A 23457-nucleotide genomic window follows, 5' to 3' on the forward strand; every position below is an offset into this window, starting at 1 on the left:
AATTATCGTATGACAGATCACCTATTCACCCTGCACACCCTAATTGACAAACAAACCAAAACAAAGGCAAAGTCTTCTCTTGCTTTGTTGATTTCAAAAAAGCTTTTGACTCAATTTGGCACGAGGGCCTGCTATACAAATTGATGGAAAGTGGTGTTGGAGGAAAACATACAGCATTATAAAATTCATGTACACAAACAACAAGTGTGCGGTTAAAAAACACACACATTTCTTTACACAAGTTTGGGGGGTGAGACAGGGATGTAGCTTAAGCCCCACCCTCTTCAACAAATATATCAACGAATTGGTGAGTGCACTAGAACAGTCTGTATCACCCGGCCCTCACCCTACTAGAATCTGAAGTCAAATCAAATCAAAGTTTATTTGTCACGTGCGCCGAATACAACTGGTGTAGACCTTACAGTGAAATGCTGACTGACAGGCCCTAACCAACAGTGCAATTTTTAAGTAAAAAATAGGTATTAGTTGAACAATAGATAAGTAAAGAAATAAAAACAACAGTAAAAAGACTGAAAAATAACAGTGGCGAGGCTATATACAGTGGCGAGGCTATATACAGTAGCGAGGCTATATACAGGCACCGGTTAGTCGGGCTAATTGAGGTAGTATGTACATGTAGGTATGGTTGGGGTGACTATTCATATATGATAAACAGAGAGTAGCAGTAGCGTAAAAGAGGGGTTGGCGGGTGGTGGGTGGCGGGTGGCGGGACACAATGCAGATAGTCCAGGTAGCCAATGTGCAGCAGCACCGGTTAGTTGGGCTAATTGAGCTAGTATGTACATGAATGTACAGTTAAAGTGAATATACATATATGATAAACAGAGAGTAGCAGCAGCGTAAAAGAGGGGCTGGGGTGGGGGGCGAGACAATGCAAATAGTCCGGGTAGACATTTGATTACTTGTTCAGGAGTCTTATGGCTTGGGGGTAAAAATTGTTGAGAAGCCTTTTGGTCCTAAACTTGGCGCTCCGGTACCGCTTGCCATGCGGTAGTAGAGAGAACAGTCTATGACTTGGGTGGCTGGGGTCTTTGACAATTTTTAGGGCCTTCCTCTGACACCACCTGGTGTAGAGGTCCTGGATGGCAGGAAGCTTAGCCCCAGTGATGTACTGGGCCGTACACACTACCCTCTGTAGTGCCTTCCGGTCGGAGGCCGAGCAGTTGCCGTACCAGGAAGTGATACAACCAGTCAGGATGCTCTTGATGTTGCAGCTGTAGAACCTTTTGAGGTTCCGATGACTCATGCCAAATCTTTTTAGTTTCCTGAGGGGAAATAGGCTTTGTCATGCCCTCTTCACGACTATCTTGGTGTGTTTGGACCATTCTAGTTTGTTGGTGATGTGGACACCAAGGAACTTGAAGCTCTCAACCTGCTCCACTACAGCCCTGTTGATGAGAATGGGGGCGTGCTCGGTCCTCCTTTCCTGTAGTCCACAATCATCTCTTTTGTCTTGATTATGTTGAGGGGGAGGTTGTTATTCTGGCACCACCCGGCCAGATCTCCGACCTCCTCCCTATAGGCTGTCTCGTTGTTGTCGGTGATCAGGCCTACCTACCACTGTTGTGTCATCTGCAAACTTAATGATGGTGTTTGAGTCGTGCCTGGCCACGCAGTCGTGGGTGAACAGGGAGTACAGGAGGGGAAGTCAGATGTCTACTGTTTGCTGATGATCTGGTGCTTCTGTCCCCAACCAAGGAGGGCCTACAGCAGCACCTAGATCTTCCGCACAGTGTCGGTCAGACCTGGCCCCTGACAGTGAATCTCAGTAAGACAAAAATAAGGGTGTTCCAAAAAAGGTCCAGTTGCCAGGACCACAAATACAAATTCCATATAGACACCGTTGCCCAAAAGAGCACACAAAAACCTATACATACCTTGGCCTAAACATCAGCGCCACAGGTAACCGCCACAAAGCTGTGTACGATCTGAGAGACAAGGCAAGAAAGGGCCTTCTATGCCATCAAAAGGAACATAAAATTAGGATCTGGCTAAAAATACTTCAATCAGTTATAGAACCCATTGTCCTTTATGGTTGTGATGTCTGGGGTCCGCTCACCAACCAAGAATTCACAAAACACCAAATTGAGACTCTGCATGCAGAATTCTGCAAAGATATTCTCTATTGTACAACGTAAAACACAAAATAATGCATGCACAGCAGACTTAGGCCGATATCCGCTAATGATCAAAATCCAGAAAAGAGACGTTAAATTCTTCAACCACCTAAAAGGAAGTGATTCCCAAACCTTCCATAACAAAGCCATCACCTACAGAGAAATTAACCTGGAGAAGAGTCCTCTAAGCAATCTGGTCCTGGGGCTCTGATCACAAACACAAACAGAACCTACAGAGCCCCAGGACAGAAACACAATTAGACCCGACCAAATCATGAGAAAACAAAAACTTAATTACTTGACACATTGGAACGAATTTTAAAAAACTGAGCAAACTAGAATGTTATTTGGCCCTAAACAGAGAGTACACAGTGGCGGAATACCTGACCACTGTGACTAATTAAGGAAATCTTTGACAATGTACAGATTCAGTGAGCATAGCCTTTGTATTGAGAAAGGCCGCTGTAGGCAGACGTGGCTTTCAAGAAAAGAGAGGCTATGTGCACACTGCCCACAAAATGAGGTGGAAACTGAGCTGCACTTCCTGACCTCCTGCTAAATGTATGACCGTATTACAGACACATATTTCCCTCGGATTACACAGACCCACAAAGAATTTGAAAACAAATCCAATTTTGATAAACTCCCATATCTATTGGGTGAAATACCACACTGTGCCATCACAGCAGAAAGGTTTGTGACCTGTTGCCACAAGAAAAAGGCAACCAGTGAAGAACAAACACCATTGTAAATACAACCTATATTTATGTTTATTTATTTTCCCTTTTGTACTTTAACTATTTTCACATCATTATAACACTGTATAACAGCACTGCATATAGACATAATATGACATTTGAAATGCCTTTATTTTTTTTGAACTTTTGTTAACTGTTAATTTTTTATTGTTATTTTCATTTTAGTTTTTTATCTATTTCACTTGATTTGGCAATGTAAACATATGTTTCCCATGCCAATAAAACCCTTAAATTGAATTGAAATGGATTTCAATTGAGAGAGAGAATGCAGGCATGTAGTAGTATATATTGAGTGTGTATCTGCTCTTTGACAGCGTTGAAGCTCCCTGGTCTCTCAGCTGAGGTCACCTCTCAGCTAACTCTGGTTAACTTATCTTCCCTTGGAGCCCAAATGTGTCTTAAACACACACACTTTATACGCACGATTTACATGCACACACTTTATACACGATTCACATGCACACACTTTATACACACAATTCCCATGCACTGACAAAATACCTAATTTATTAATACATTGTATCACTTCTCTCTCGTGCTTCCCCTCTCTCTCTCTCCCTGCCCCCTCTCTTTCTCTCTTCCCCCTCTCACTCTCTTCCCCTCTCTCTCTCTTTCTCTCTTCCGGTCCTCTCTCTCTCTCCCCCTCTCTTCCTGTCCCCTCTCTCTTTTTGAGTCCCCCCTTCATCAAATTTCCCTCTGAGAGATATGGCAAAACATAAACAGGGGAAAGATCAGTTTATTGTCCAACATCTTAGTTAGAACACAGTTATGTTTTCCCCTACAGAAACAGGTCGTTAAATTAGCCCAGAAATGTCATCATGCTGATGGAAAATGTAGCCCACAATGTCATGATGGACATTGTGTAAACTTGGTCTGATTGAGAGGTGTGTGTGGGTGGAGAGGACAGTGAAGACGTAGATTAACAGCATGCCCTGGAGGAGTGATAGAAAGAGAGGAAGAATGTGCTGTCACTACTCAACTCCCTGGGCTTTTTGGTATGTCACTCTTGTCAGGAATGCCCAGGCTGTGTGTGTGGGCGTGCGTGCAATGCATGTCAACAACAAACAGCTTTTCACTGCTTGTCCATTCCAAGAGTGTGTTACACACAGGGTATAAACCCGGATCTCCCACAGGAGCAACAACCAAGAGGAAATTCCTTGGGCTGAGGGCAGTAACTGGTTTTGAAGTTTGTAGGCGGAGCTACGTCGTCACGTGACCATGGCCGACTCATGTCCGCTACAGAATAGTGCATTGCAGTTTACGCTCACTAGCCTCAGAAACCTCTGTTGTAAAGAACCCCGACCCCCAGGTACTTCGAGTCTATTATCTATACTTTCAGCTCAGATATACACTGCTCAAAAAAATAAAGGGAACACTTAAACAACACAATGTAACTCCAAGTCAATCACACTTCTGTGAAATCAAACTGTCCACTTAGGAAGCAACACTGATTGACAATAAATTTCACATGCTGTTGTGCAAATGGAATAGACAAAAGGTGGAAATTATAGGCAATTAGCAAGACACCCCCCAAAACAGGAGTGATTCTGCAGGTGGTGACCACAGACCACTTCTCAGTTCCTATGCTTCCTGGCTGATGTTTTGGTCACTTTTGAATGCTGGCGGTGTTCTCACTCTAGTGGTAGCATGAGACGGAGTCTACAACCCACACAAGTGGCTCAGGTAGTGCAGTTCATCCAGGATGGCACATCAATGCAAACTGTGGCAAAAAGGTTTGCTGTGTCTGTCAGCGTAGTGTCCAGAGCATGCAGGCGCTACCAGGAGACAGGCCAGTACATCAGGAGACGTGGAGGAGGCCGTAGGAGGGCAACAACCCAGCGGCAGGACCGCTACCTCCGCCTTTGTGCAAGGAGGTGCACTGCCAGCGCCCTGCAAAATGACCTCCAGCAGGCCACAAATGTGCATGTGTCTGCTCAAACGGTCAGAAACAGACTCCATGAGGGTGGTATGAGGGCCCGACGTCCACAGGTGGGGGTTGTGCTTACAGCCCAACACCGTGCAGGACGTTTGGCATTTGCCAGAGAACACCAAGATTGGCAAATTCGCCACTGGCGCCCTGTGCTCTTCACAGATGAAAGCAGGTTCACACTGAGCACATGAGCACGTGACAGACGTGACAGAGTCTGGAGACGCCGTGGAGAACGTTCTGCTGCCTGCAACATCCTCCAGCATGACCGGTTTGGCGATGGGTCAGTCATGGTGTGGGGTGGCATTTCTTTGTGGGGCCGCACAGCCCTCCATGTGCTCGCCAGAGGTAGCCTGACTGCCATTAGGTACCGAGATGAGATCCTCAGACCCCTTGTGAGACCATATGCTGACACATGCACATTTGTGGCCTGCTGGAGGTCATTTTGCAGGGCTCTGGCAGTGCACCTCCTTGCACTAAGGCGGAGGTAGCGGTCCTGCTGCTGGGTTGTTGCCCTCCTACGGCCTCCTCCACGTCTCCTGATGTACTGGCCTGTCTCCTGGTAGCGCCTGCATGCTCTGGACACTACGCTGACAGACACAGCAAACCTTTTTGCCACAGTTTGCATTGATGTGCCATCCTGGATGAACTGCACTACCTGAGCCACTTGTGTGGGTTGTAGACTCCGTCTCATGCTACCACTAGAGTGAGAGCACCGCCAGCATTCAAAAGTGACCAAAACATCAGCCAGGAAGCATAGGAACTGAGAAGTGGTCTGTGGTCACCACCTGCAGAATCACTCCTGTTTTGGGGGGTGTCTTGCTAATTGCCTATAATTTCCACCTTTTGTCTATTCCATTTGCACAACAGCATGTGAAATTTATTGTCAATCAGTGTTGCTTCCTAAGTGGACAGTTTGATTTCACAGAAGTGTGATTGACTTGGAGTTACATTGTGTTGTTTAAGTGTTCCCTTTATTTTTTTGAGCAGTGTATTATACTCAGCTGGAAGGCAATATTCTCACTCCGTTCTTCACATTTTCTTCTCTTCTCCCTGGAGAAAACTCTGAAACGACAGCCACATGTGGGGATGATGATGTCACTGTGTATCACAGACTGCGTTAAGCGAGGCTGTGGCGGCCTGGCGTTGGTGCTCAGTGGGAACTAGGTACACATCACTGATAAAGCGCAGGACACAGCGTTCAGGCCTGTAATCAGGGCTTCACCAATGCCAGTGGACAGATGACACAACAAACCAGCAGTAACCACCACACATCTGGAAATGCTCACATTTACTGCAATTTTAGGAGAAATTAGGTGAGTTAGGGACTCTGGGTGGCAGCTGGACTTGTGTTACTGGTAATGAATGGCTTGTTGTCAATATTGAGTCACATGGGAGGGTTGTTATTGCCATCAACCAATTAACACAAGGCACACAAGCAGATACACACAAGCACACCGGTTGAGATTGCTGGGTACAAGAACTCAATGACCCTTAACCCCCCACTGCATTTCTGATGTGACCCATCAGCCATATCACTACAAGTCACCATGGCAACCCAACGCTCCCCAGCCCAGTTCAAGTGCTGTTCACTAAACCCTTACCAGACTTTCTCTATTGAAACAAAAAACTCTGAAGGCTGAAAATAAAATATATTAATGATTAATGTGTCCTATGAGTAGAGCAGTGAGCCAAATGGCATGGGTTTGTGCTGACTCAGTATTCAGTCTGTCTGTCTGTCTGACTTCCAGAACCTTCCAGGAAACTGTGGAAAGTAAAATATTGTCATGGATACAGGCAGACAGCTAGATGTCTTGTCAGAAAGCCATTGTGTGTTGGTGGGAACAAGCGAAGCAAGCTGGGGAATGACGGTTCAAAATGGGACAACGGCTCAGTTTGTGTGGGCATTGCGATTACAGTGCACACTCACTGTTGGGATATATACACTACCGTTCAAAAGGTTGGGGTCACTTAAAAATGCCCTTGTTTTTGAAAGAAAATCATTTTTTTTGTCCATTAAAATAACATCAAATTGACGTAAACAGTGAAGAGGCAAGTCAAGTCGCTCTGGATAAGAGCGTCTGCTAAATGACTTAAATGTAAATGTAAGTCTGGGATGCTGGCCTTCTAGACAGAGTTGCAAAGAAAAAGCCATATCTCAGACTGGCCAATGGAAAGAAAAGACTAAGATGAGCAAAAGAACACAGACACTGGACAGAGGAACACTGCCTAGAAGGCCAGCATCCCGGAGTCGCTTCTTCACGGTTGACGTTGAGACTGGTGTTTTGCGGGTACTACTTAATGAAGCTGCCAGTTGAGGACTTGTGAGGCGTCTGTTTCACAAACTAGACACTCTAATTTACTTGTCCTCTTGCTCAGTTGTGCACCGGGGCCTCCCACTTTCTATTCTGGTTAGAGCCAATTTGCGCTGTTCTGTGAAGGGAGTAGTACAGTGTCGTACGAGATCTTCAGTTTCTTGGCAATTTCTTGCATGGGAATAGCATTCATTTCGCAGAACAAGAATTGACTGACGAGTTTCTGGCCATTTTGAGCCTGTAATCGAACCCACAAATGCTGATGCTCCAGATACTCAACTAGTCTAAAGAAGGCCAGTTTTATTGCTTCTTTAATCAGAACAACAGTTTTCAGCTGTGCTAACATAATTACAAAAGGGTTTTCTAATGATCAATTAGCCTTTTAAAATGATAAACTTGGATTAGCTAACACAACGTGCCATTGGAACACAGGAGTGATGGTTGCTGATAATGGGCCTCTGTACGCCTACGTAGATATTCCATTAAAAATCAGCCTTTTCAAACCTTCCATGTTTGACGGACGCATAAAAATATGCCCCACCTCAGACAAACTGATATATCGTAATATGGCGCTTTTCAATCTGTTAGCATACCTTCTACAGATGCCATTAAGGCAAAATGGGAGGAAGAGCTAGGGACTGACATTTCTGTGGCAGACTGGGAAGATAGCTTGGAGTATATACACACATGCTCCATTAACTCCAGACATCATCTCATACAATTCAAGGTATTACATAGATTACACTATTCCAAAACCAAACTGCATAGGATATTTCCTGATACATCCCCTATGTGTGATAAATGTCAGGCTGCACAGGGTACACTACTCCACTGCTTAGCCCTACGCTCTAACTTGTATGGTTATTGGTGTGGAATTTTTAGGATCCTCTCTGAAGTTCTGGAGACTTCAATAGACCCAGACCCGCTTCTGATAATCCTGGGAGTGTCTGTTTCCCTAAACGGATTAACCAACCCCCAAAAGCAACTCATCTCTTACAGTCTCATTTTGGCAAAAAAAGGTATCTTGTTGTTTGGAAAAGGAGGGAAGCGCCCTCTACCAAATTATGGCTCAGCGAATTGGCAACACTATATAGATATATTCTGAACAATAAATTGTCAACATTTGACCAAATCTGGCAGCCTTTCCTCTCTTACTTGGACCAGTCGGCGCTGTGAATTTGTGCATTTTAACGCACTCTGAATTGTAATATTTTAATCTACCTTTGGGCAGCATGTGCTGGCCCCGCCACCCGAGCAGTCGGGATGGGAATAAAGGGGGGTGACATCTACCCTCTTTCTTTCTACCGGTCCTTGTTCTGTATGTCTTGTTTTGTAATGTTTGTTTTGTACCCAGAACTCTGGGTCTTGTTGTTCCTGTCTGCTCTTTTATGTTTAGATAAGAATTGCATACTTGTCTTTTACACCTATACACCATTCTTGTGTGTGTTCAATAGAAAATATTTGAACAAATAATCAGCTGTTTCCAGCTGCAATAGTAATTTACAACATTAACAATGTCTACACTGTATTTCTGATCAATTTTCTGTTATTTTAATGGTCAAAAAAAGAGCTTTTCTATCAAAAACAAGGACATTTCTAAGTGACCCCAACTTTTGAACGGTAACGTAGATAAACTGGTACGCTATTCTCTACTGATCGGTGAAGTAGACGACCAATGGCAATGTCTCGTATGATCTCACAAATGTCATCCAGTTTGTCTTGTGCCAAATGAACTTCCCCGGAGTTCTCTTTTCTCTTCTCCTGCCTTTTCTCCACCTTGGAGAAATAATCCATCTAATTTATGACTACAACAGCAGCACAGGAAGCTGCTCACTATAACAGCAGCACAGGAGGCTGGTCACCATAACAGCAGCAATAATAACACACATTGAGGTGACTTGCTGGGTGTGTGTGTGTGTGTTGCTTAGCTGACACTGGAGATGTGCCTCTGTGGAAACAGAGACAAAGAGCCAGTGTGTGTGTGTGTGTGTACATGCGGCAGCTTCACATCTTCATGCTTCCCTCTGTATAGGCCAAGGCAGGGATCCTTCCAATAGGTCCACAGGCTGGCTCCCAGCACTCATTGTGTAGGAACCATACAGATATGCAGACATGTTTTGTTAAAAATGAGGTAAAATATTAAAACAGCAAAAAACGTTTTTTTAAATATTTTGTTTAATTATTATTATTTTTTACAAATCAGTGGTTCAAAAATATTAAATAATTTTTATTTTATTTTTCAAAAGCAGCAAAACATTCTGATTGTTGTCTTTTTAAAAAAGCCCTTAATATTGTGTATGTGGTGTGTTGTGTTACATAAACGTATTACCACAAGCAGTTAATATCAATTTGAACTGGAAAATGAAATGAGAAGGGGGAAACAAAAGTGCATAATAATATACATAAATCACACTGAAAAGTCACAGAGCAGAGATTCACCATACATCACACTGAAAAGTCAGAGCAGAGATTCATCTTCACCCTACTAAGGCTCCCAGCTCTATGTCCTGGGCCACTTTCGAGACAGGACTCTCTAGGCTAACAGCTAGCTTTGGGTCAAACAAATGGAGGTCGGGTTTCCAAAGTTAACTGTGAAATACCATTACAGCAAAGGAGCAGTTCTGCCATTTTGAGTCAAAATGGTAGACACGGTACTGCTGAACATCACATATTGTGGTAGTGTCTCAGTCTTTACAGATGGGACTCCCGCTGTACATTTCGAATGAATAGCCCAGTTCTACACAACCGCAGTCTCTGTCTAAAGAGCCTTACCAAGGAGAGAGAGAGAGAGAGCTGGAGCCAGATTTGGGTTGAAGTTGTTTCTGACTGCTCAGGCAAGCTGGTAAATCTAGGTTTAATAATGTATTAGTACACACATGGTTTAAAGGCTACATAATAGACGGAAAGTGCAGGCCTTGACAGACTGCCGAGTGCAAAAGATCAGTTTGTGACAAAATCTGTTGGATCTCAATGTCTTCTCCACAGTTTATCATTAGCTCAGCTTGTTTGGATGATGTAACAAGGTTTGGGTGACATATTTGTAAAGCTCCAAGTCTGGCGCCTTTTGCAATGTGTACCCCACAACTACTGTAGACTACCGTAGGCCTCATTAGCAGAGCCTCTCTGGTACACAGCATAGGATTTACGAAAGATGGGTCGATCCACAGGCACTAAGAGACAAGAAGGAAAGCTGCCTGGTTGAATGTGTGTGCGCGTGTGTTTTCAGCTTGGGTGCCAACTTGAACCCAGAAGGCAGTGGTTTGGAGGACCCCTCATGCGTATGGCAAGCCTATAGGAGGGCTCGGGGAGACAGGCAACAGCGTGAGAATATCTCAAAAGGCACAGGAGACGCCAGGCCAGGGGCAAACAACAATGGTTGCTTTCCATGAATAAATGTCATGTTAGAAAATATCAGCTTTATCAATGCTACAGCAAATTCTCATAGGAACACTCATGTTTTCTTGAGTTTATACTACTACACTCTATAGCTAATCTGAACTAGTGTGATGTTACAGTGACATCATAAAAGAGTCTGGACTAAATGACAGTAGTGCAGTAACCGCAGTTCAAATGATAGTCCATCATCTCGCACCAAATGTGAAGTTACAGAAATGAGCCTCTAGGGGACAATGTGGCTCAACTATCGGTGGCTGGTCAAAGCCAAGGAATCGTTTTATAAGTCAAATCAAAACATTCCTTTAAACTCCCAAGGCAGCCCATTGTATAAATAGGACATTCTCAAGGTGTATGAATTCATATAGTGTTAGAACTTGAGTGCAAACTACAACTGTGTACTGTACTAGCACTGTCAAGTCCTGGGGCAACCACATGCCCAACAGCTGGCAACCCAAGAACACCATGTCTCATATCTAACCTCCTGCTTCCAATACACCACAGAACAGTGTTAAGATACTGCTATAACACTGTACAAGAAGCAAGACATCTCTGTAAAATTCCTGTGTACCGTCAATGTTATTCTGAGATCACAATGATGTTACCTTTAGGCTGTACACAACCCAACTGAATGTATGAGATTATATAAAATTAGAATATTATGACTTAAGAGGCTTCCCACAATATAGACGCAGGTTTCAATGTCAGCCACTAATGCTATGAATACTACCACTGAGTCCAGTTTGTCTTTGTCCATGAGCATGAGATACCCACTCACTAAAACCAAGTACACCACATGGACAGTTAAAAAACAAAGGAGCCCCCATGCTACAAATTATCCTTTTTTTTTCCATAAACTTTTTTAAAAAGTAGTCCATGCCATGCACAAAAAGGCAGAGCAGAAACTACAGAAAAGAAGAAAAGTGCAATCCAATATTAAAAGTCAAGAGAAAAGTGTCATTACAATGCCAAAATCAGGCCACCATGCAAAAATACTAATAACCACATCCCACAAGTATTGACCAGCATTCACAAGGAAACCAGTATCCTCATAGTAAGCTTTGGTATCCGTGAGATCAGCGGTGTCTAACCCTGGGTCTCTAGGGGTTTACAGTGGGTCCTCTGCTGGTTTGTGACTGACTCAATCAGTTTTCCAACCAGAAACAGACCTTGTGAAATCCCCTTCATCTACTAATTTAAGGACTGTGTTTGACTGACCACCAGCAGACCCAGTGTCTCTCCAGGAGGGCTGGGGTCTGTTGCCCCAGAGGGAGGATCAGTCGTAGGTGACAGACCAGGGAGAGACCTGCCTCTCTGGCCTGGGTGGGGGGTGAGACTGGGTGTGTTAGCATAACCAGAGACTGAATCAATCAGTTCAGCTATTATCCTTTGCAGAACCTGTCTGTAACTGTATACAACTACCTTAAAACTACACTTTACACTTAAGAGTATACTCTGTTCCTAATAGTGGATGTACATCTTTAAGGCACAAACCATGAGGGAAGGCTTAGTAGGGCATGTCTACAATTAGTAGGACTCAAATAACTCCTCCTTGGGGCATAGAAAGGGGTCATGAAGTGAAAACATCTGTATGTCCCTACGTCAACCCCAGATGAATGTTCTAATATCCCAGCCCTAAATAGGGGCGCTAGGACTATTTTCAAGATGCCTGGGTTATTTTCCCTTCTATATTTTGTTGGTAAGGGCAGCCCAATTCTCACTTGGGTCCCGTGAGATCCTACCGTACAGCTAATTCAGTAGCCGTTGAAGACTCAAAACATGTCTTCTGTGGAGAAAAGCAAAACGAGCCATGTTTCACACCATCTATCCAACTCCCGCTGTTTGTCACCGTCGGCAAGTAGCCTAGCGGATAAGAGCATCGGACCAGTAACCGAAAGGTCACTGGTTCTAATCCCAGAGCTGACTAGGTGACAAATTTGCCTATGTGCCTTTGAGCAAGGCATTTAACCCTATTCGCTCTGGATAAGAGCCCCTACTATGATGGAAATGTTACAGGGGTGGAAATCTCAAACCCACAAATAGAGCAAAAGTGCTTAAGAAAAAACGTGTGAAAAAGTCTTGTTTTTTTTCACATTCCCTCCTAAAGAGAAGAAAATAAACACAGTAACAACGCTTTACTAGTCATCTCCTTTCAACATGCCTGTTGCCTGTTAATCCACTGTCGTGGATTAATGGAGATCTTAAAGGTGCAGTGGGTTATTAAAAGTTCCTCAGCAGTTCAACATCCAACTCAAATAGCATTCAACTAAAAGCTGGAACTGCATCCTCTTTGTTAAAAACTAATTGACACAGCACACTCCCTCGCAAATAAATAAAACTGATTGAAACAGTACACTCCCTCGCAAATAAATAAAACTGATTGAAACAGCACACTCCCTCGCAAATAAATAAAACTGCACTCTGAAACTAAAAGCAAGTCCAAAATTTGGTCTAATACTGTATTGCAAATGATGTAGTTAACTTAATGTTAAGATTCAACTCTACTCATACTGAAATGACCATCATTCAAATGAATAATACTATGAATATATTCACTAACACAACGTCTATTAGACTGCCACACACCTTTGGATAAGGAAAAATAACCCAAAACCCCTAAAGCTTTTCCAAGAGGTCCTAAACCGTTGATAGGACACTTGTGCATCAGATGTGACTGTAATATTATCTTTGTAGATCAGGTTTCTGCATATTAACACTGATGAAGGACTGGGCCGACATTTCAAAATTAGTGGACAGAAAAGGAACACGGTGTGCATGTATGTTTAAGTGTGTGTGTGTGTGTATGTAAGTTTAAGTGTGTGTGTGTGTGTGTGTGTCAGTGTCTTTTAGTAGACATATTGAGCACCGTTTTCAATTCCAGCTAAAGGAGTGAAAGACAATGTGCTGCAGTGACACTTGGGTTTTACCTGACACTGCAGCTTTAAAGACACACAGACAGGGATCAAAAGATTATTCCTCCTTTCCTAATCCCTTTTTCCTTTCCTCCCATATTTGCCATGTTACGGAGGAACAGAGGAGAGGGCGAGGAGACAGGATGGAGAGAACATGTCACAGCTTCATTTTTGGTATAATACCTTTCAACACCATGTGAGGACAAACAGCTAAAGTTGCCTTTCAAATACAACTGGAATAAAAGAAAAGTCAAAAGCTACTGGAATCAAGGATATAAACAGGTAGGGGAGAAAACTCCTGTTTGCTCCGGGTGACGGTTGATGATGGTACCCTGAGCAGTGCTGCCCCCTGTGGTAAGGATGAGTAAAGGCAGGCTGGCTGAGGGGCACCCTAGTGGTCAATCAAGGCGGAGCAAGAACTCTGTTCAGTTCTGCTTCTTACTCCCTCCCATGGCAGTGGTATCAAATAGCCCTCTGATCCAGAATTGCTATCAAGTGTTCACTTTGAATGTCTTTGAGGGGGATTTGGTCAGTTTGTTCAGCACTGTTGGCCTCTCCTCAGTGTATATGTGGGGGTTGGGGGGGTCATGATGAGTGCTTGAACCACCAGCCATCTGCTAGGCTGGAGCAGGTTCCTAAACCCAGACTACCCCCTTTACTCCCCCTCCCTTTGAAACAGGTGATTCTAGAACAGTATAGGTACCCTAGGACAACATTTGGGATTCAAACCTCCAACACAGAGCTTCACTGGGATGAGACCCGAAAGAAAACAAAATGGTGTCAAACTTGGTTCCAAAATGGAGGACAAAGTCTATGGACGAGAAGTTAGACAGGCATAAGTGGTGGTCAGAGACTCTGAGGCAAAACACCCAGGTCTGGGATAGGCTCTAATCTAATTTGAAATCCCTCCTGCCATTTTGGTCATCAGGGTCTTCAACACTGCGTGTGTCTTTGGGTGGTGTGTGTCATTACCCCTGACCAGACCTCACGGCGAAAGAAAAACCAAACAGAAACATTCCTCCTTGTGTGTTGGACCATCGCTGGAACGCCTCTGGCTACCGGTCTGGTCCAGTGTTCTAACAGTCTGAATAGACTTGAAGGCAGAGGTAACCTCCCCATAGGGGAGTCTTCGCAGTGGTCTGTGGAATGGTCTTTAGCATCTGTGTGACTGAGAGACAGAGAGAGCCCTTGTTCCCAGTCCCATCACCCCCGGTTGGTGGCTGGGTGGAGGTCAGGGGGAAGAGGCAGCACTGGACTGCGGCCTGGCAAGGAGAGGCCAGCTGGTGTATAGAGAACTACCCACGCCTGACCTACAGCTGTGGGGGTGGAGAACCTCGCACATACGTGCACACATACACACACACGTTTGTTTTACTACCTTTATGTGGACCAACACATTTATTCCCATTCAAAATCCTATTTTCCCTAACCCAAAACTTACCCTTAACCCTAACCTTAACCCCAAACCCTAAAAATAAACCTAACTCCTAACCTTCATTCTAACCTGAACCCCAATTGTAACCCTAACCCCTAAGCTTAAAATAGCCCTTTTCTTTGTGGGGACTGGCAAAATGTCTCCAGTTGTCCAAATGTTCCTTGTGAGGACTTCTGGTCCCCAGTACAACCACACAAACAATCATACAGAGATGAGACTTGGCTCTCCCGTTATGGAGGGATGGTAGGCTCATGGCCTCCTCAGTCTGAGGTCAGAGGTCAGGAGGGGTCATGGAGGGGCGACAGCCTCAGGAGACGTGGGGCGAGGAGGACGGGTGTCTCCAGAAGCACCAGCCCCTCTTGGTGTGCTGCTTACGGAGGATCTCTTCCTCCCGCTGGCGCTCCTTCTGAGAGCGCAGGTAGCGATCCTCCTCCTTCAGGAACCACACTGGAGGCCACCGCTGCTTCTCAAAGTGCCTCTGGTTCTCTACATACAGAAAGAGAGAGTGAGGGGTGGGGGAGATCAGAATAAACAAATGAATATTTGAAATGGAGAAATGTACATAAATAGATGTAGAAAGAGAAAGAACAAAGAGTGAAATTAAGGGAAGCGACGAGAGGGTGCCAAATAACATGAGAACAGGAGGCAGGGGGGGAAAGCGTGAATATAAAAGAGAAAAAACAAATGTGAAAAAAACAAGTGAGAGGAGTGGAGGGAAGTAGGGGAAGAGTGGAGGGGAATGGAGGAGGGGAGTGGAGGGAAGTAGGGGAAGAGTGGAGGGGAATGGAGGAGGGGAGTGGAGGAGGGGAGTGGAGGGAAGTAGGGGAAGAGTGGAGGGAATGGAGGAGGGGAGTGGAGGGAAGTAGGGGAAGAGTGGAGGGGAATGGAGGAGGGGAGTGGAGGAGGGGAGTGGAGGGAAGTAGGGGAAGAGTGGAGGGGAATGGAGGAGGGGAGTGGAGGAGGGGAGTGGAGGGAAGTAGGGGAAGAGTGGAGGGAATGGAGGAGGGGAGTGGAGGGAAGTAGGGGAAGAGTGGAGGGGAATGGAGGAGGGGAGTGGAGGAGGGGAGTGGAGGGAAGTAGGGGAAGAGTGGAGGGGAATGGCGGAGGGGAGTGGAGGAAACTAGGGGAAGAGTGGAGGGGAATGGAGGGAAGTAGGGGAAGAGTGGAGGGGAATGGAGGGGAGTGGAGGGAAGTAGGGGAAGAGTGGAGGGGAATGGAGGGAAGTAGGGGAAGAGTGGAGGGGAATGGAGGAGGGGAGTGGAGGGAAGTAGGGGAAGAGTGGAGGGGAATGGAGGAGGGGAGTGGAGGAGGGGAGTGGAGGGAAGTAGGGGAAGAGTGGAGGGGAATGGCGGAGGGGAGTGGAGGAGGGGAGTGGAGGGAAGTAGGGGAAGAGTGGAGGGGAATGGCGGAGGGGAGTGGAGGAAACTAGGGGAAGAGTGGAGGGGAATGGAGGGAAGTAGGGGAAGAGTGGAGGGGAATGGAGGGGAGTGGAGGGAAGTAGGGGAAGAGTGGAGGGGAATGGAGGGAAGTAGGGGAAGAGTGGAGGGGAATGGAGGAGGGGAGTGGAGGGAAGTAGGGGAAGAGTGGAGGGGAATGGAGGAGGGGAGTGGAGGGAAGTAGGGGAAGAGTGGAGGGGAATGGAGGAGGGGAGTGGAGGAGGGGAGTGGAGGGAAGTAGGGGAAGAGTGGAGGGGAATGGAGGAGGGGAGTGGAGGAGGGGAGTGGAGGGAAGTAGGGGAAGAGTGGAGGGGAATGGCGGAGGGGAGTGGAGGAGGGGAGTGGAGGAAACTAGGGGAAGAGTGGAGGGGAATGGAGGGAAGTAGGGGAAGAGTGGAGGGGAATGGAGGGGAGTGGAAGGAAGTAGGGGAAGAGTGGAGGGAAGTAGGGGAAGAGCGGAGGGGAGTGGCGGAGGGGAGTGGAGGGAAGTAGGGGAAAAGTGGAGGGGAATGGAGGAGGGGAGTGGAGGGAAGTAGGGGAAGAGTGGAGGGGAATGGCGGAGGGGAGTGGAGGAGGGGAGTGGAGGGAAGTAGGGGAAGAGTGGAGGGGAATGGAGGAGGGGAGTGGAGGAGGGGAGTGGAGGGAAGTAGGGGAAGAGTGGAGGGGAATGGAGGAGGGGAGTGGAGGAGGGGAGTGGAGGAGGGGAGTGGAGGGAAGTAGGGGAAGAGTGGAGGGGAATGGCGGATGGGAGTGGAGGGAAGTAGGGGAAGAGTGGAGGGGAATGGAGGAGGGGAGTGGAGGGAAGTAGGGGAAGAGTGGAGGGGAATGGAGGAGGGGAGTGGAGGGAAGTAGGGGAAGAGTGGAGGGGAATGGAGGAGGGGAGTGGAGGGAAGTAGGGGAAGAGTGGAGGGGAATGGAGGAGGGGAGTGGAGGAGGGGAGTGGAGGGAAGTAGGGGGAGAGTGGAGGGGAATGGAGGAGGGGAGTGGAGGGAAGTAGGGGAAGAGTGGAGGGGAGTGGAGGAGGGGAGTGGAGGGAAGTAGGGGGAGAGTGGAGGGGAATGGAGGAGGGGAGTGGAGGGAAGTAGGGGGAGAGTGGAGGGGAATGGAGGAGGGGAGTGGAGGGAAGTAGGGGGAGAGTGGAGGGGAATGGAGGAGGGGAGTGGAGGGAAGTAGGGGAAGAGTGGAGGGGAATGGAGGAGGGGAGTGGAGGAGGGGAGTGGAGGGAAGTAGGGGGAGAGTGGAGGGGAATGGAGGAGGGGAGTGGAGGGAAGTAGGGGAAGAGTGGAGGGGAATGGAGGAGGGGAGTGGAGGAGGGGAGTGGAGGGAAGTAGGGGAAGAGTGGAGGGGAATGGAGGAGGGGAGTGGAGGAGGGGAGTGGAGGGAAGTAGGGGAAGAGTGGAGGGGAATGGAGGAGGGGAGTGGAGGGAAGTAGGGGAAAAGTGGAGGGGAATGGAGGAGGGGAGTGGAGGGAAGTAGGGGAAGAGTGGAGGGGAATGGAGGAGGGGAGTGGAGGAGGGGAGTGGAGGAGGGGAGTGGAGGGAAGTAGGGGAAGAGTGGAGGGGAATGGCGGATGGGAGTGGAGGAGGGGAGTGGAGGGAAGTAGGGGAAGAGTGGAGGGGAATGGAGGAGGGGAAGAGTGGAGGGAAGTAGGGGAAGAGTGGAGGGGAATGGAGGAGGGGAGTGGAGGGAAGTAGGGGAAGAGTGGAGGGGAATGGAGGAGGGGAGTGGAGGGAAGTAGGGGAAGAGTGGAGGGGAATGGAGGAGGGGAGTGGAGGGAAGTAGGGGAAGAGTGGAGGGGAATGGAGGAGGGGAGTGGAGGGAAGTAGGGGAAGAGTGGAGGGGAATGGAGGAGGGGAGTGGAGGAGGGGAGTGGAGGGAAGTAGGGGAAGAGTGGAGGGGAATGGAGGAGGGGAGTGGAGGAGGGGAGTGGAGGAGGGGAGTGGAGGGAAGTAGGGGAAGAGTGGAGGGGAATGGAGGAGGGGAATGGAGGAGGGGAGTGGAGGGAAGTAGGGGAAGAGTGGAGGGGAATGGAGGAGGGGAATGGAGGAGGGGAGTGGAGGGAAGTAGGGGAAGAGTGGAGGGGAATGGAGGAGGGGAGTGGAGGGAAGTAGGGGAAGAGTGGAGGGGAATGGAGGAGGGGAGTGGAGGGAAGTAGGGGAAGAGTGGAGGGGAATGGAGGAGGGGAGTGGAGGGAAGTAGGGGAAGAGTGGAGGGGAATGGAGGAGGGGAGTGGAGGGAAGTAGGGGAAGAGTGGAGGGGAATGGAGGAGGGGAGTGGAGGGAAGTAGGGGAAGAGTGGAGGGGAATGGAGGAGGGGAGTGGAGGGAAGGAGGGGAAGAGTGGAGGGGAATGGAGGAGGGGAGTGGAGGGAAGTAGGGGAAGAGTGGAGGGGAATGGCGGAGGGGAGTGGAGGAGGGGAGTGGAGGAGGGGAGTGGAGGAAACTAGGGTAAGAGTGGAGGGGAATGGAGGGAAGTAGGGGAAGAGTGGAGGGGAATGGAGGGGAGTGGAGGGAAGTAGGGGAAGAGTGGAGGGAAGTAGGGGAAGAGTGGAGGGGAATGGCGGAGGGGAGTGGAGGGAAGTAGGGGGAGAGTGGAGGGGAATGGAGGAGGGGAGTGGAGGGAAGTAGGGGAAGAGTGGAGGGGAATGGAGGAGGGGAGTGGAGGAGGGGAGTGGAGGGAAGTAGGGGAAGAGTGGAGGGGAATGGAGGAGGGGAGTGGAGGGAAGTAGGGGAAGAGTGGAGGGGAGTGGAGGGAAGTGGAGGAGGGGAGTGGAGGGGAATGGAGGTGGGAGGGAAGTTGTGGATTGGAGGAGGGAGGGAAGTTGTGGATTGGAGGAGGGAGGGAAGTTGGGGATTGGAGGAGGGAGGGAAGTTGGGGATTGGAGGAGGGAGGGAAGTTGGTGATTGGAGGAGGGAGGGAAGTTGGGGATTGGAGGAGGGAGGGAAGTTGGAGATTGGAGGAGGGAGGGAAGTTGGGGATTGGAGGAGGGAGGGAAGTTGTGGATTGGAGGAGGGAGGGAAGTTGTGGATTGGAGGAGGGAGGAAAGTTGTGGATTGGAGGAGGGAGGGAAGTTGTGGATTGGAGGAGGGAGGGAAGTTGTGGATTGGAGGAGGGAGGGAAGTTGTGGATTGGAGGAGGGAGGGAAGTTGTGGATTGGAGGAGGGAGGGAAGTTGTGGATTGGAGGAGGGAGGGAAGTTGTGGATTGGAGGAGGGAGGGAAGTTGTGGATTGGAGGAGGGAGGGAAGTTGGGGATTGGAGGAGGGAGGGAAGTTGGGGATTGGAGGAGGGAGGGAAGTTGGAGATTGGAGGAGGGAGGGAAGTTGGGGATTGGAGGAGGGAGGGAAGTGAAGTTGGGGATTGTAGGTGGGAGGGAAGTTGGGGATTGGAGGAGGGAGGGAAGTTGGAGATTGGAGGAGGGAGGGGAGGTGGGAAGGGAAGTTGGGGATTGGAGGGGAAGTGAAGTTGGGGATTGGAGGAGGGAGGGAAGTTGGGGATTGGAGGAGGGAGGGGAGGTGGGAAGTGAAGTTGGGGATTGGAGGTGGGAGGGGAGGTGGGGATTGGAGGGGAAGTGAAGTTGGGGATTGGAGGAGGGAGGGGAGGTGGGAAGGGAAGTTGGGGATTGGAGGAGAAGTGAAGTTGGGGATTGGAGGAGGGAGGGAAGTTGTGGATTGGAGGAGGGAGGGAAGTTGTGGATTGGAGGAGGGAGGGAAGTTGTGGATTGGAGGAGGGAGGGAAGTTGTGGATTGGAGGAGGGAGGGAAGTTGGGGATTGGAGGAGGGAGGGAAGTTGGGGATTGGAGGAGGGAGGGAAGTTGGTGATTGGAGGAGGGAGGGAAGTTGGGGATTGGAGGAGGGAGGGAAGTTGGAGATTGGAGGAGGGAGGGAAGTTGGGGATTGGAGGAGGGAGGGAAGTTGTGGATTGGAGGAGGGAGGGAAGTTGTGGATTGGAGGAGGGAGGAAAGTTGTGGATTGGAGGAGGGAGGGAAGTTGTGGATTGGAGGAGGGAGGGAAGTTGTGGATTGGAGGAGGGAGGGAAGTTGTGGATTGGAGGAGGGAGGGAAGTTGTGGATTGGAGGAGGGAGGGAAGTTGTGGATTGGAGGAGGGAGGGAAGTTGTGGATTGGAGGAGGGAGAGAAGTTGTGGATTGGAGGAGGGAGGGAAGTTGTGGATTGGAGGAGGGAGGGAAGTTGGGGATTGGAGGAGGGAGGGAAGTTGGGGATTGGAGGAGGGAGGGAAGTTGGAGATTGGAGGAGGGAGGGAAGTTGGTGATTGGAGGAGGGAGGAAAGTTGGAGATTGGAGGAGGGAGGGGAGGTGGGAAGGGAAGTTGGGGATTGGAGGGGAAGTGAAGTTGGGGATTGGAGGAGGGAGGGAAGTTGGGGATTGGAGGAGGGAGGGGAGGTGGGAAGTGAAGTTGGGGATTGGAGGTGGGAGGGGAGGTGGGGATTGGAGGGGAAGTGAAGTTGGGGATTGGAGGAGGGAGGGAAGTGAAGTTGGGGATTGTAGGTGGGAGGGAAGTTGGGGATTGGAGGAGGGAGGGAAGTTGGAGATTGGAGGAGGGAGGGGAGGTGGGAAGGGAAGTTGGGGATTGGAGGGGAAGTGAAGTTGGGGATTGGAGGAGGGAGGGAAGTTGGGGATTGGAGGAGGGAGGGGAGGTGGGAAGTGAAGTTGGGGATTGGAGGTGGGAGGGGAGGTGGGGATTGGAGGGGAAGTGAAGTTGGGGATTGGAGGAGGGAGGGGAGGTGGGAAGGGAAGTTGGGGATTGGAGGAGAAGTGAAGTTGGGGATTGGAGGAGGGAGGGAAGTTGGGGATTGGAGGAGGGAGGGGAGGTGGGAAGTGAAGTTGGGGATTGGAGGTGGGAGGGGAGGTGGGGATTGGAGGAGGGAGGGAAGTTGGGGATTGGAGGAGGGAGGGAAGTTGGGGATTGGAGGAGGGAGGGAAGTGAAGTTGGGGATTGGAGGAGGGAGGGAAGTTGGGGATTGGAGGAGGGAGGGAGGTGGGAAGGGAAGTTGGGGATTGGAGGTGGGAAGGAAGTTGGGGATTGGAGGAGGGAGGGGAGGTGGGAAGGGAAGTTGGGGATTGGAGGAGGGAGGGGAGGTGGGAAGTGAAGTTGGGGATTGGAGGTGGGAGGGGAAGTGCGAAGGGAAGTTGGGGATTGGAGGCGGGAGTGGAAGTGAAGTTGGGGATTGGAGGAGGGAGGGGAAGTGAAGTTGGGGATTGGAGGAGGGAGGGGAAGTGAAGTTGGGGATTGGAGGTGGGACAGGCAGTACAAAACAAGCTGAGAATAATACAAATTGATTCAACTTCTATATTGCTTTTCATTACAGACATAAATCTCAAAGCACTTCTAAAGCAAAAAACAAACAAACACTACATCAATATGAGGAGTCTATCTATTGACATGGAGAGGGATGGAGGAGAGATGAGAGAGAGGGCCTTGGTTTGTACCTGGAGACATGACCTTCATGTCTTTGGGGAACTTGCGACAAACGCTGTTGTAGTTGGTGCAGATGTGATGGAGACACCAGGCATAAAGCTGCTTGGCATTGTGGAACTGCCAGGGATGAATGAATAGGTGAGCAGTCCATCAAAAAGGTTACATGACAAGAAAGAACACCTCAAACTTTCTTACTTTACAAGTAAGAAAGATGAACTTGAATGGGAAGTGGACAAATGGCTTTTTAAGACTAATGTCACCTGTCATTGTAGAACAGAGTTCTATACAGTCCTGTATATGATATATAGGCCTAAGCTTTAGGGTGGTCTCATCGTTCAGGGATGTCAGTTAGAATGTTCCCTCCAGTGAAATAGTATTTCCTTAACAACCACGTACAGTATTACATGTGTTGTAGTAACAGTGTCTTCACTACAACTGTCACTGAGAATATACAGTGAGTACTTGTAGATGAATTTGGAGACTCACCTGAGCCAACTCCAGGTAAGCAAGCACCTGTCCGTCAATGTCTACTCCCTTCACCAAACACTGTAGCAGCTCATCCACAACATGTTGCTCTGTGAGGGCAACGAGGCGTGGCAGACACAGCCGATTGGATAGGACGATGAGCTCCATAGGCTCCCAGTCAGGACAGGCCGTCACCAGCCCACAGTATAGGAACTCCAACACCGCACGCATACAGGCACTACTGGAGTCAGGGATGGACACCTGGAGAGAAGGGGAGAGAGAGAAAGAGAGAGGGAGAGAGATGGAGAGAGAGAAAGAGAGAAGAAGAGAGATGGAGAGAGAGAAAGAAACGTAGAGAGAGACGTAGAGAGAGAGAGAGAAAGAAAGAGAGAGGGAGAGAGAGAGACGTAGAGATAAATATTTACATTTAGTATGGCTTCCAGTAGTAATTTGTCTGTAACTCGTGTTTGATTGGAGCCCAACTCTAGTAAATTCAATTGATTGGACATGATTTGAAAAGGCACACAACTGTCTATATAAGCTCCCACAGTTGACAGTGCATGTCAGAGCTAAAACCAAGCCATGAGGTCGAAGGAGTTGTATGTTGAGCTCCGAGACAGGATTGTGTCGAGGCACAGATCTGGGGAAGGGTACCAAACAATTTCTGCAGCATTGTAGGTCCCCAAGAACAAAGTAGCCTCCATCATTCTTAAATGGAAGAAGTTTGGAACCACCAAGACTCTTCCTAGAGCTGGCCAACCGGCCAAACTGAGCAATCAGGGGAGAAGGGCCCTGGTCAGGGAGGTGACCAAGAACCCAATGGTCACTCTCACAGAGCTCCAGAGTTCCTCTGTGGAGATGGGAAAAGTTCCAGAAGGACAACCATCTCTGCAGCACTCCACCAATCAGGCCTATATGGTAGAGTGGCCAGACGGAAGCCACTCCTCAGTAAAAGGCACATGGCATCCCACTTGGAGTTTGCCAAAAGGCACATAAAGGACTCTCAGACCATGAGAAACAAGATTCTCTGGTCTGATGAAACCAAGATTGAACTCTTTGGCCTGAATGCCAAGCTTCACGTCAGGAGGAATCCTGGCACCATCCCTACAGTGAAGCACGGTGGTGGCAGCATCATGCTGTGGGGATGTTTTTCAGCGGCAGGGACTGCGAGACTAGTCAGGATCAAGGGAAAGATGAACGGAGCAAAGTACAGAGAGATCATTGATGAAAACCTGCTCCAGAGC

General features: G+C 48.6%; 1 protein-coding gene across 5 annotated transcripts in view; it reads right to left on the reverse strand.

Annotated features, from left to right (window-relative positions):
- Window positions 1–9352: 9352 nt before the first annotated feature.
- Window positions 9353–23457, reverse strand: part of rhobtb4 (Rho related BTB domain containing 4) — a 69324-nt gene continuing 55219 nt past the window's right edge. For all 5 annotated transcript variants that reach the window (XM_055918824.1, XM_055918825.1, XM_055918823.1 and 2 more), the window contains 3 exons: window positions 22235–22474; window positions 21760–21865; window positions 9353–15364 (listed from right to left, as the gene is read on the reverse strand). In XM_055918824.1, coding sequence (XP_055774799.1) covers window positions 15186–15364; window positions 21760–21865; window positions 22235–22474 — 525 coding nt within the window. In that variant the 3' untranslated portion in view covers window positions 9353–15185. The remainder of the gene's footprint in view (window positions 15365–21759; window positions 21866–22234; window positions 22475–23457) is intronic.

The sequence above is a fragment of the Salvelinus fontinalis genome, chromosome 4 (assembly GCF_029448725.1).
Source record: "Salvelinus fontinalis isolate EN_2023a chromosome 4, ASM2944872v1, whole genome shotgun sequence".
In the NCBI taxonomy this organism is placed as follows: domain Eukaryota; kingdom Metazoa; phylum Chordata; class Actinopteri; order Salmoniformes; family Salmonidae; genus Salvelinus; species Salvelinus fontinalis.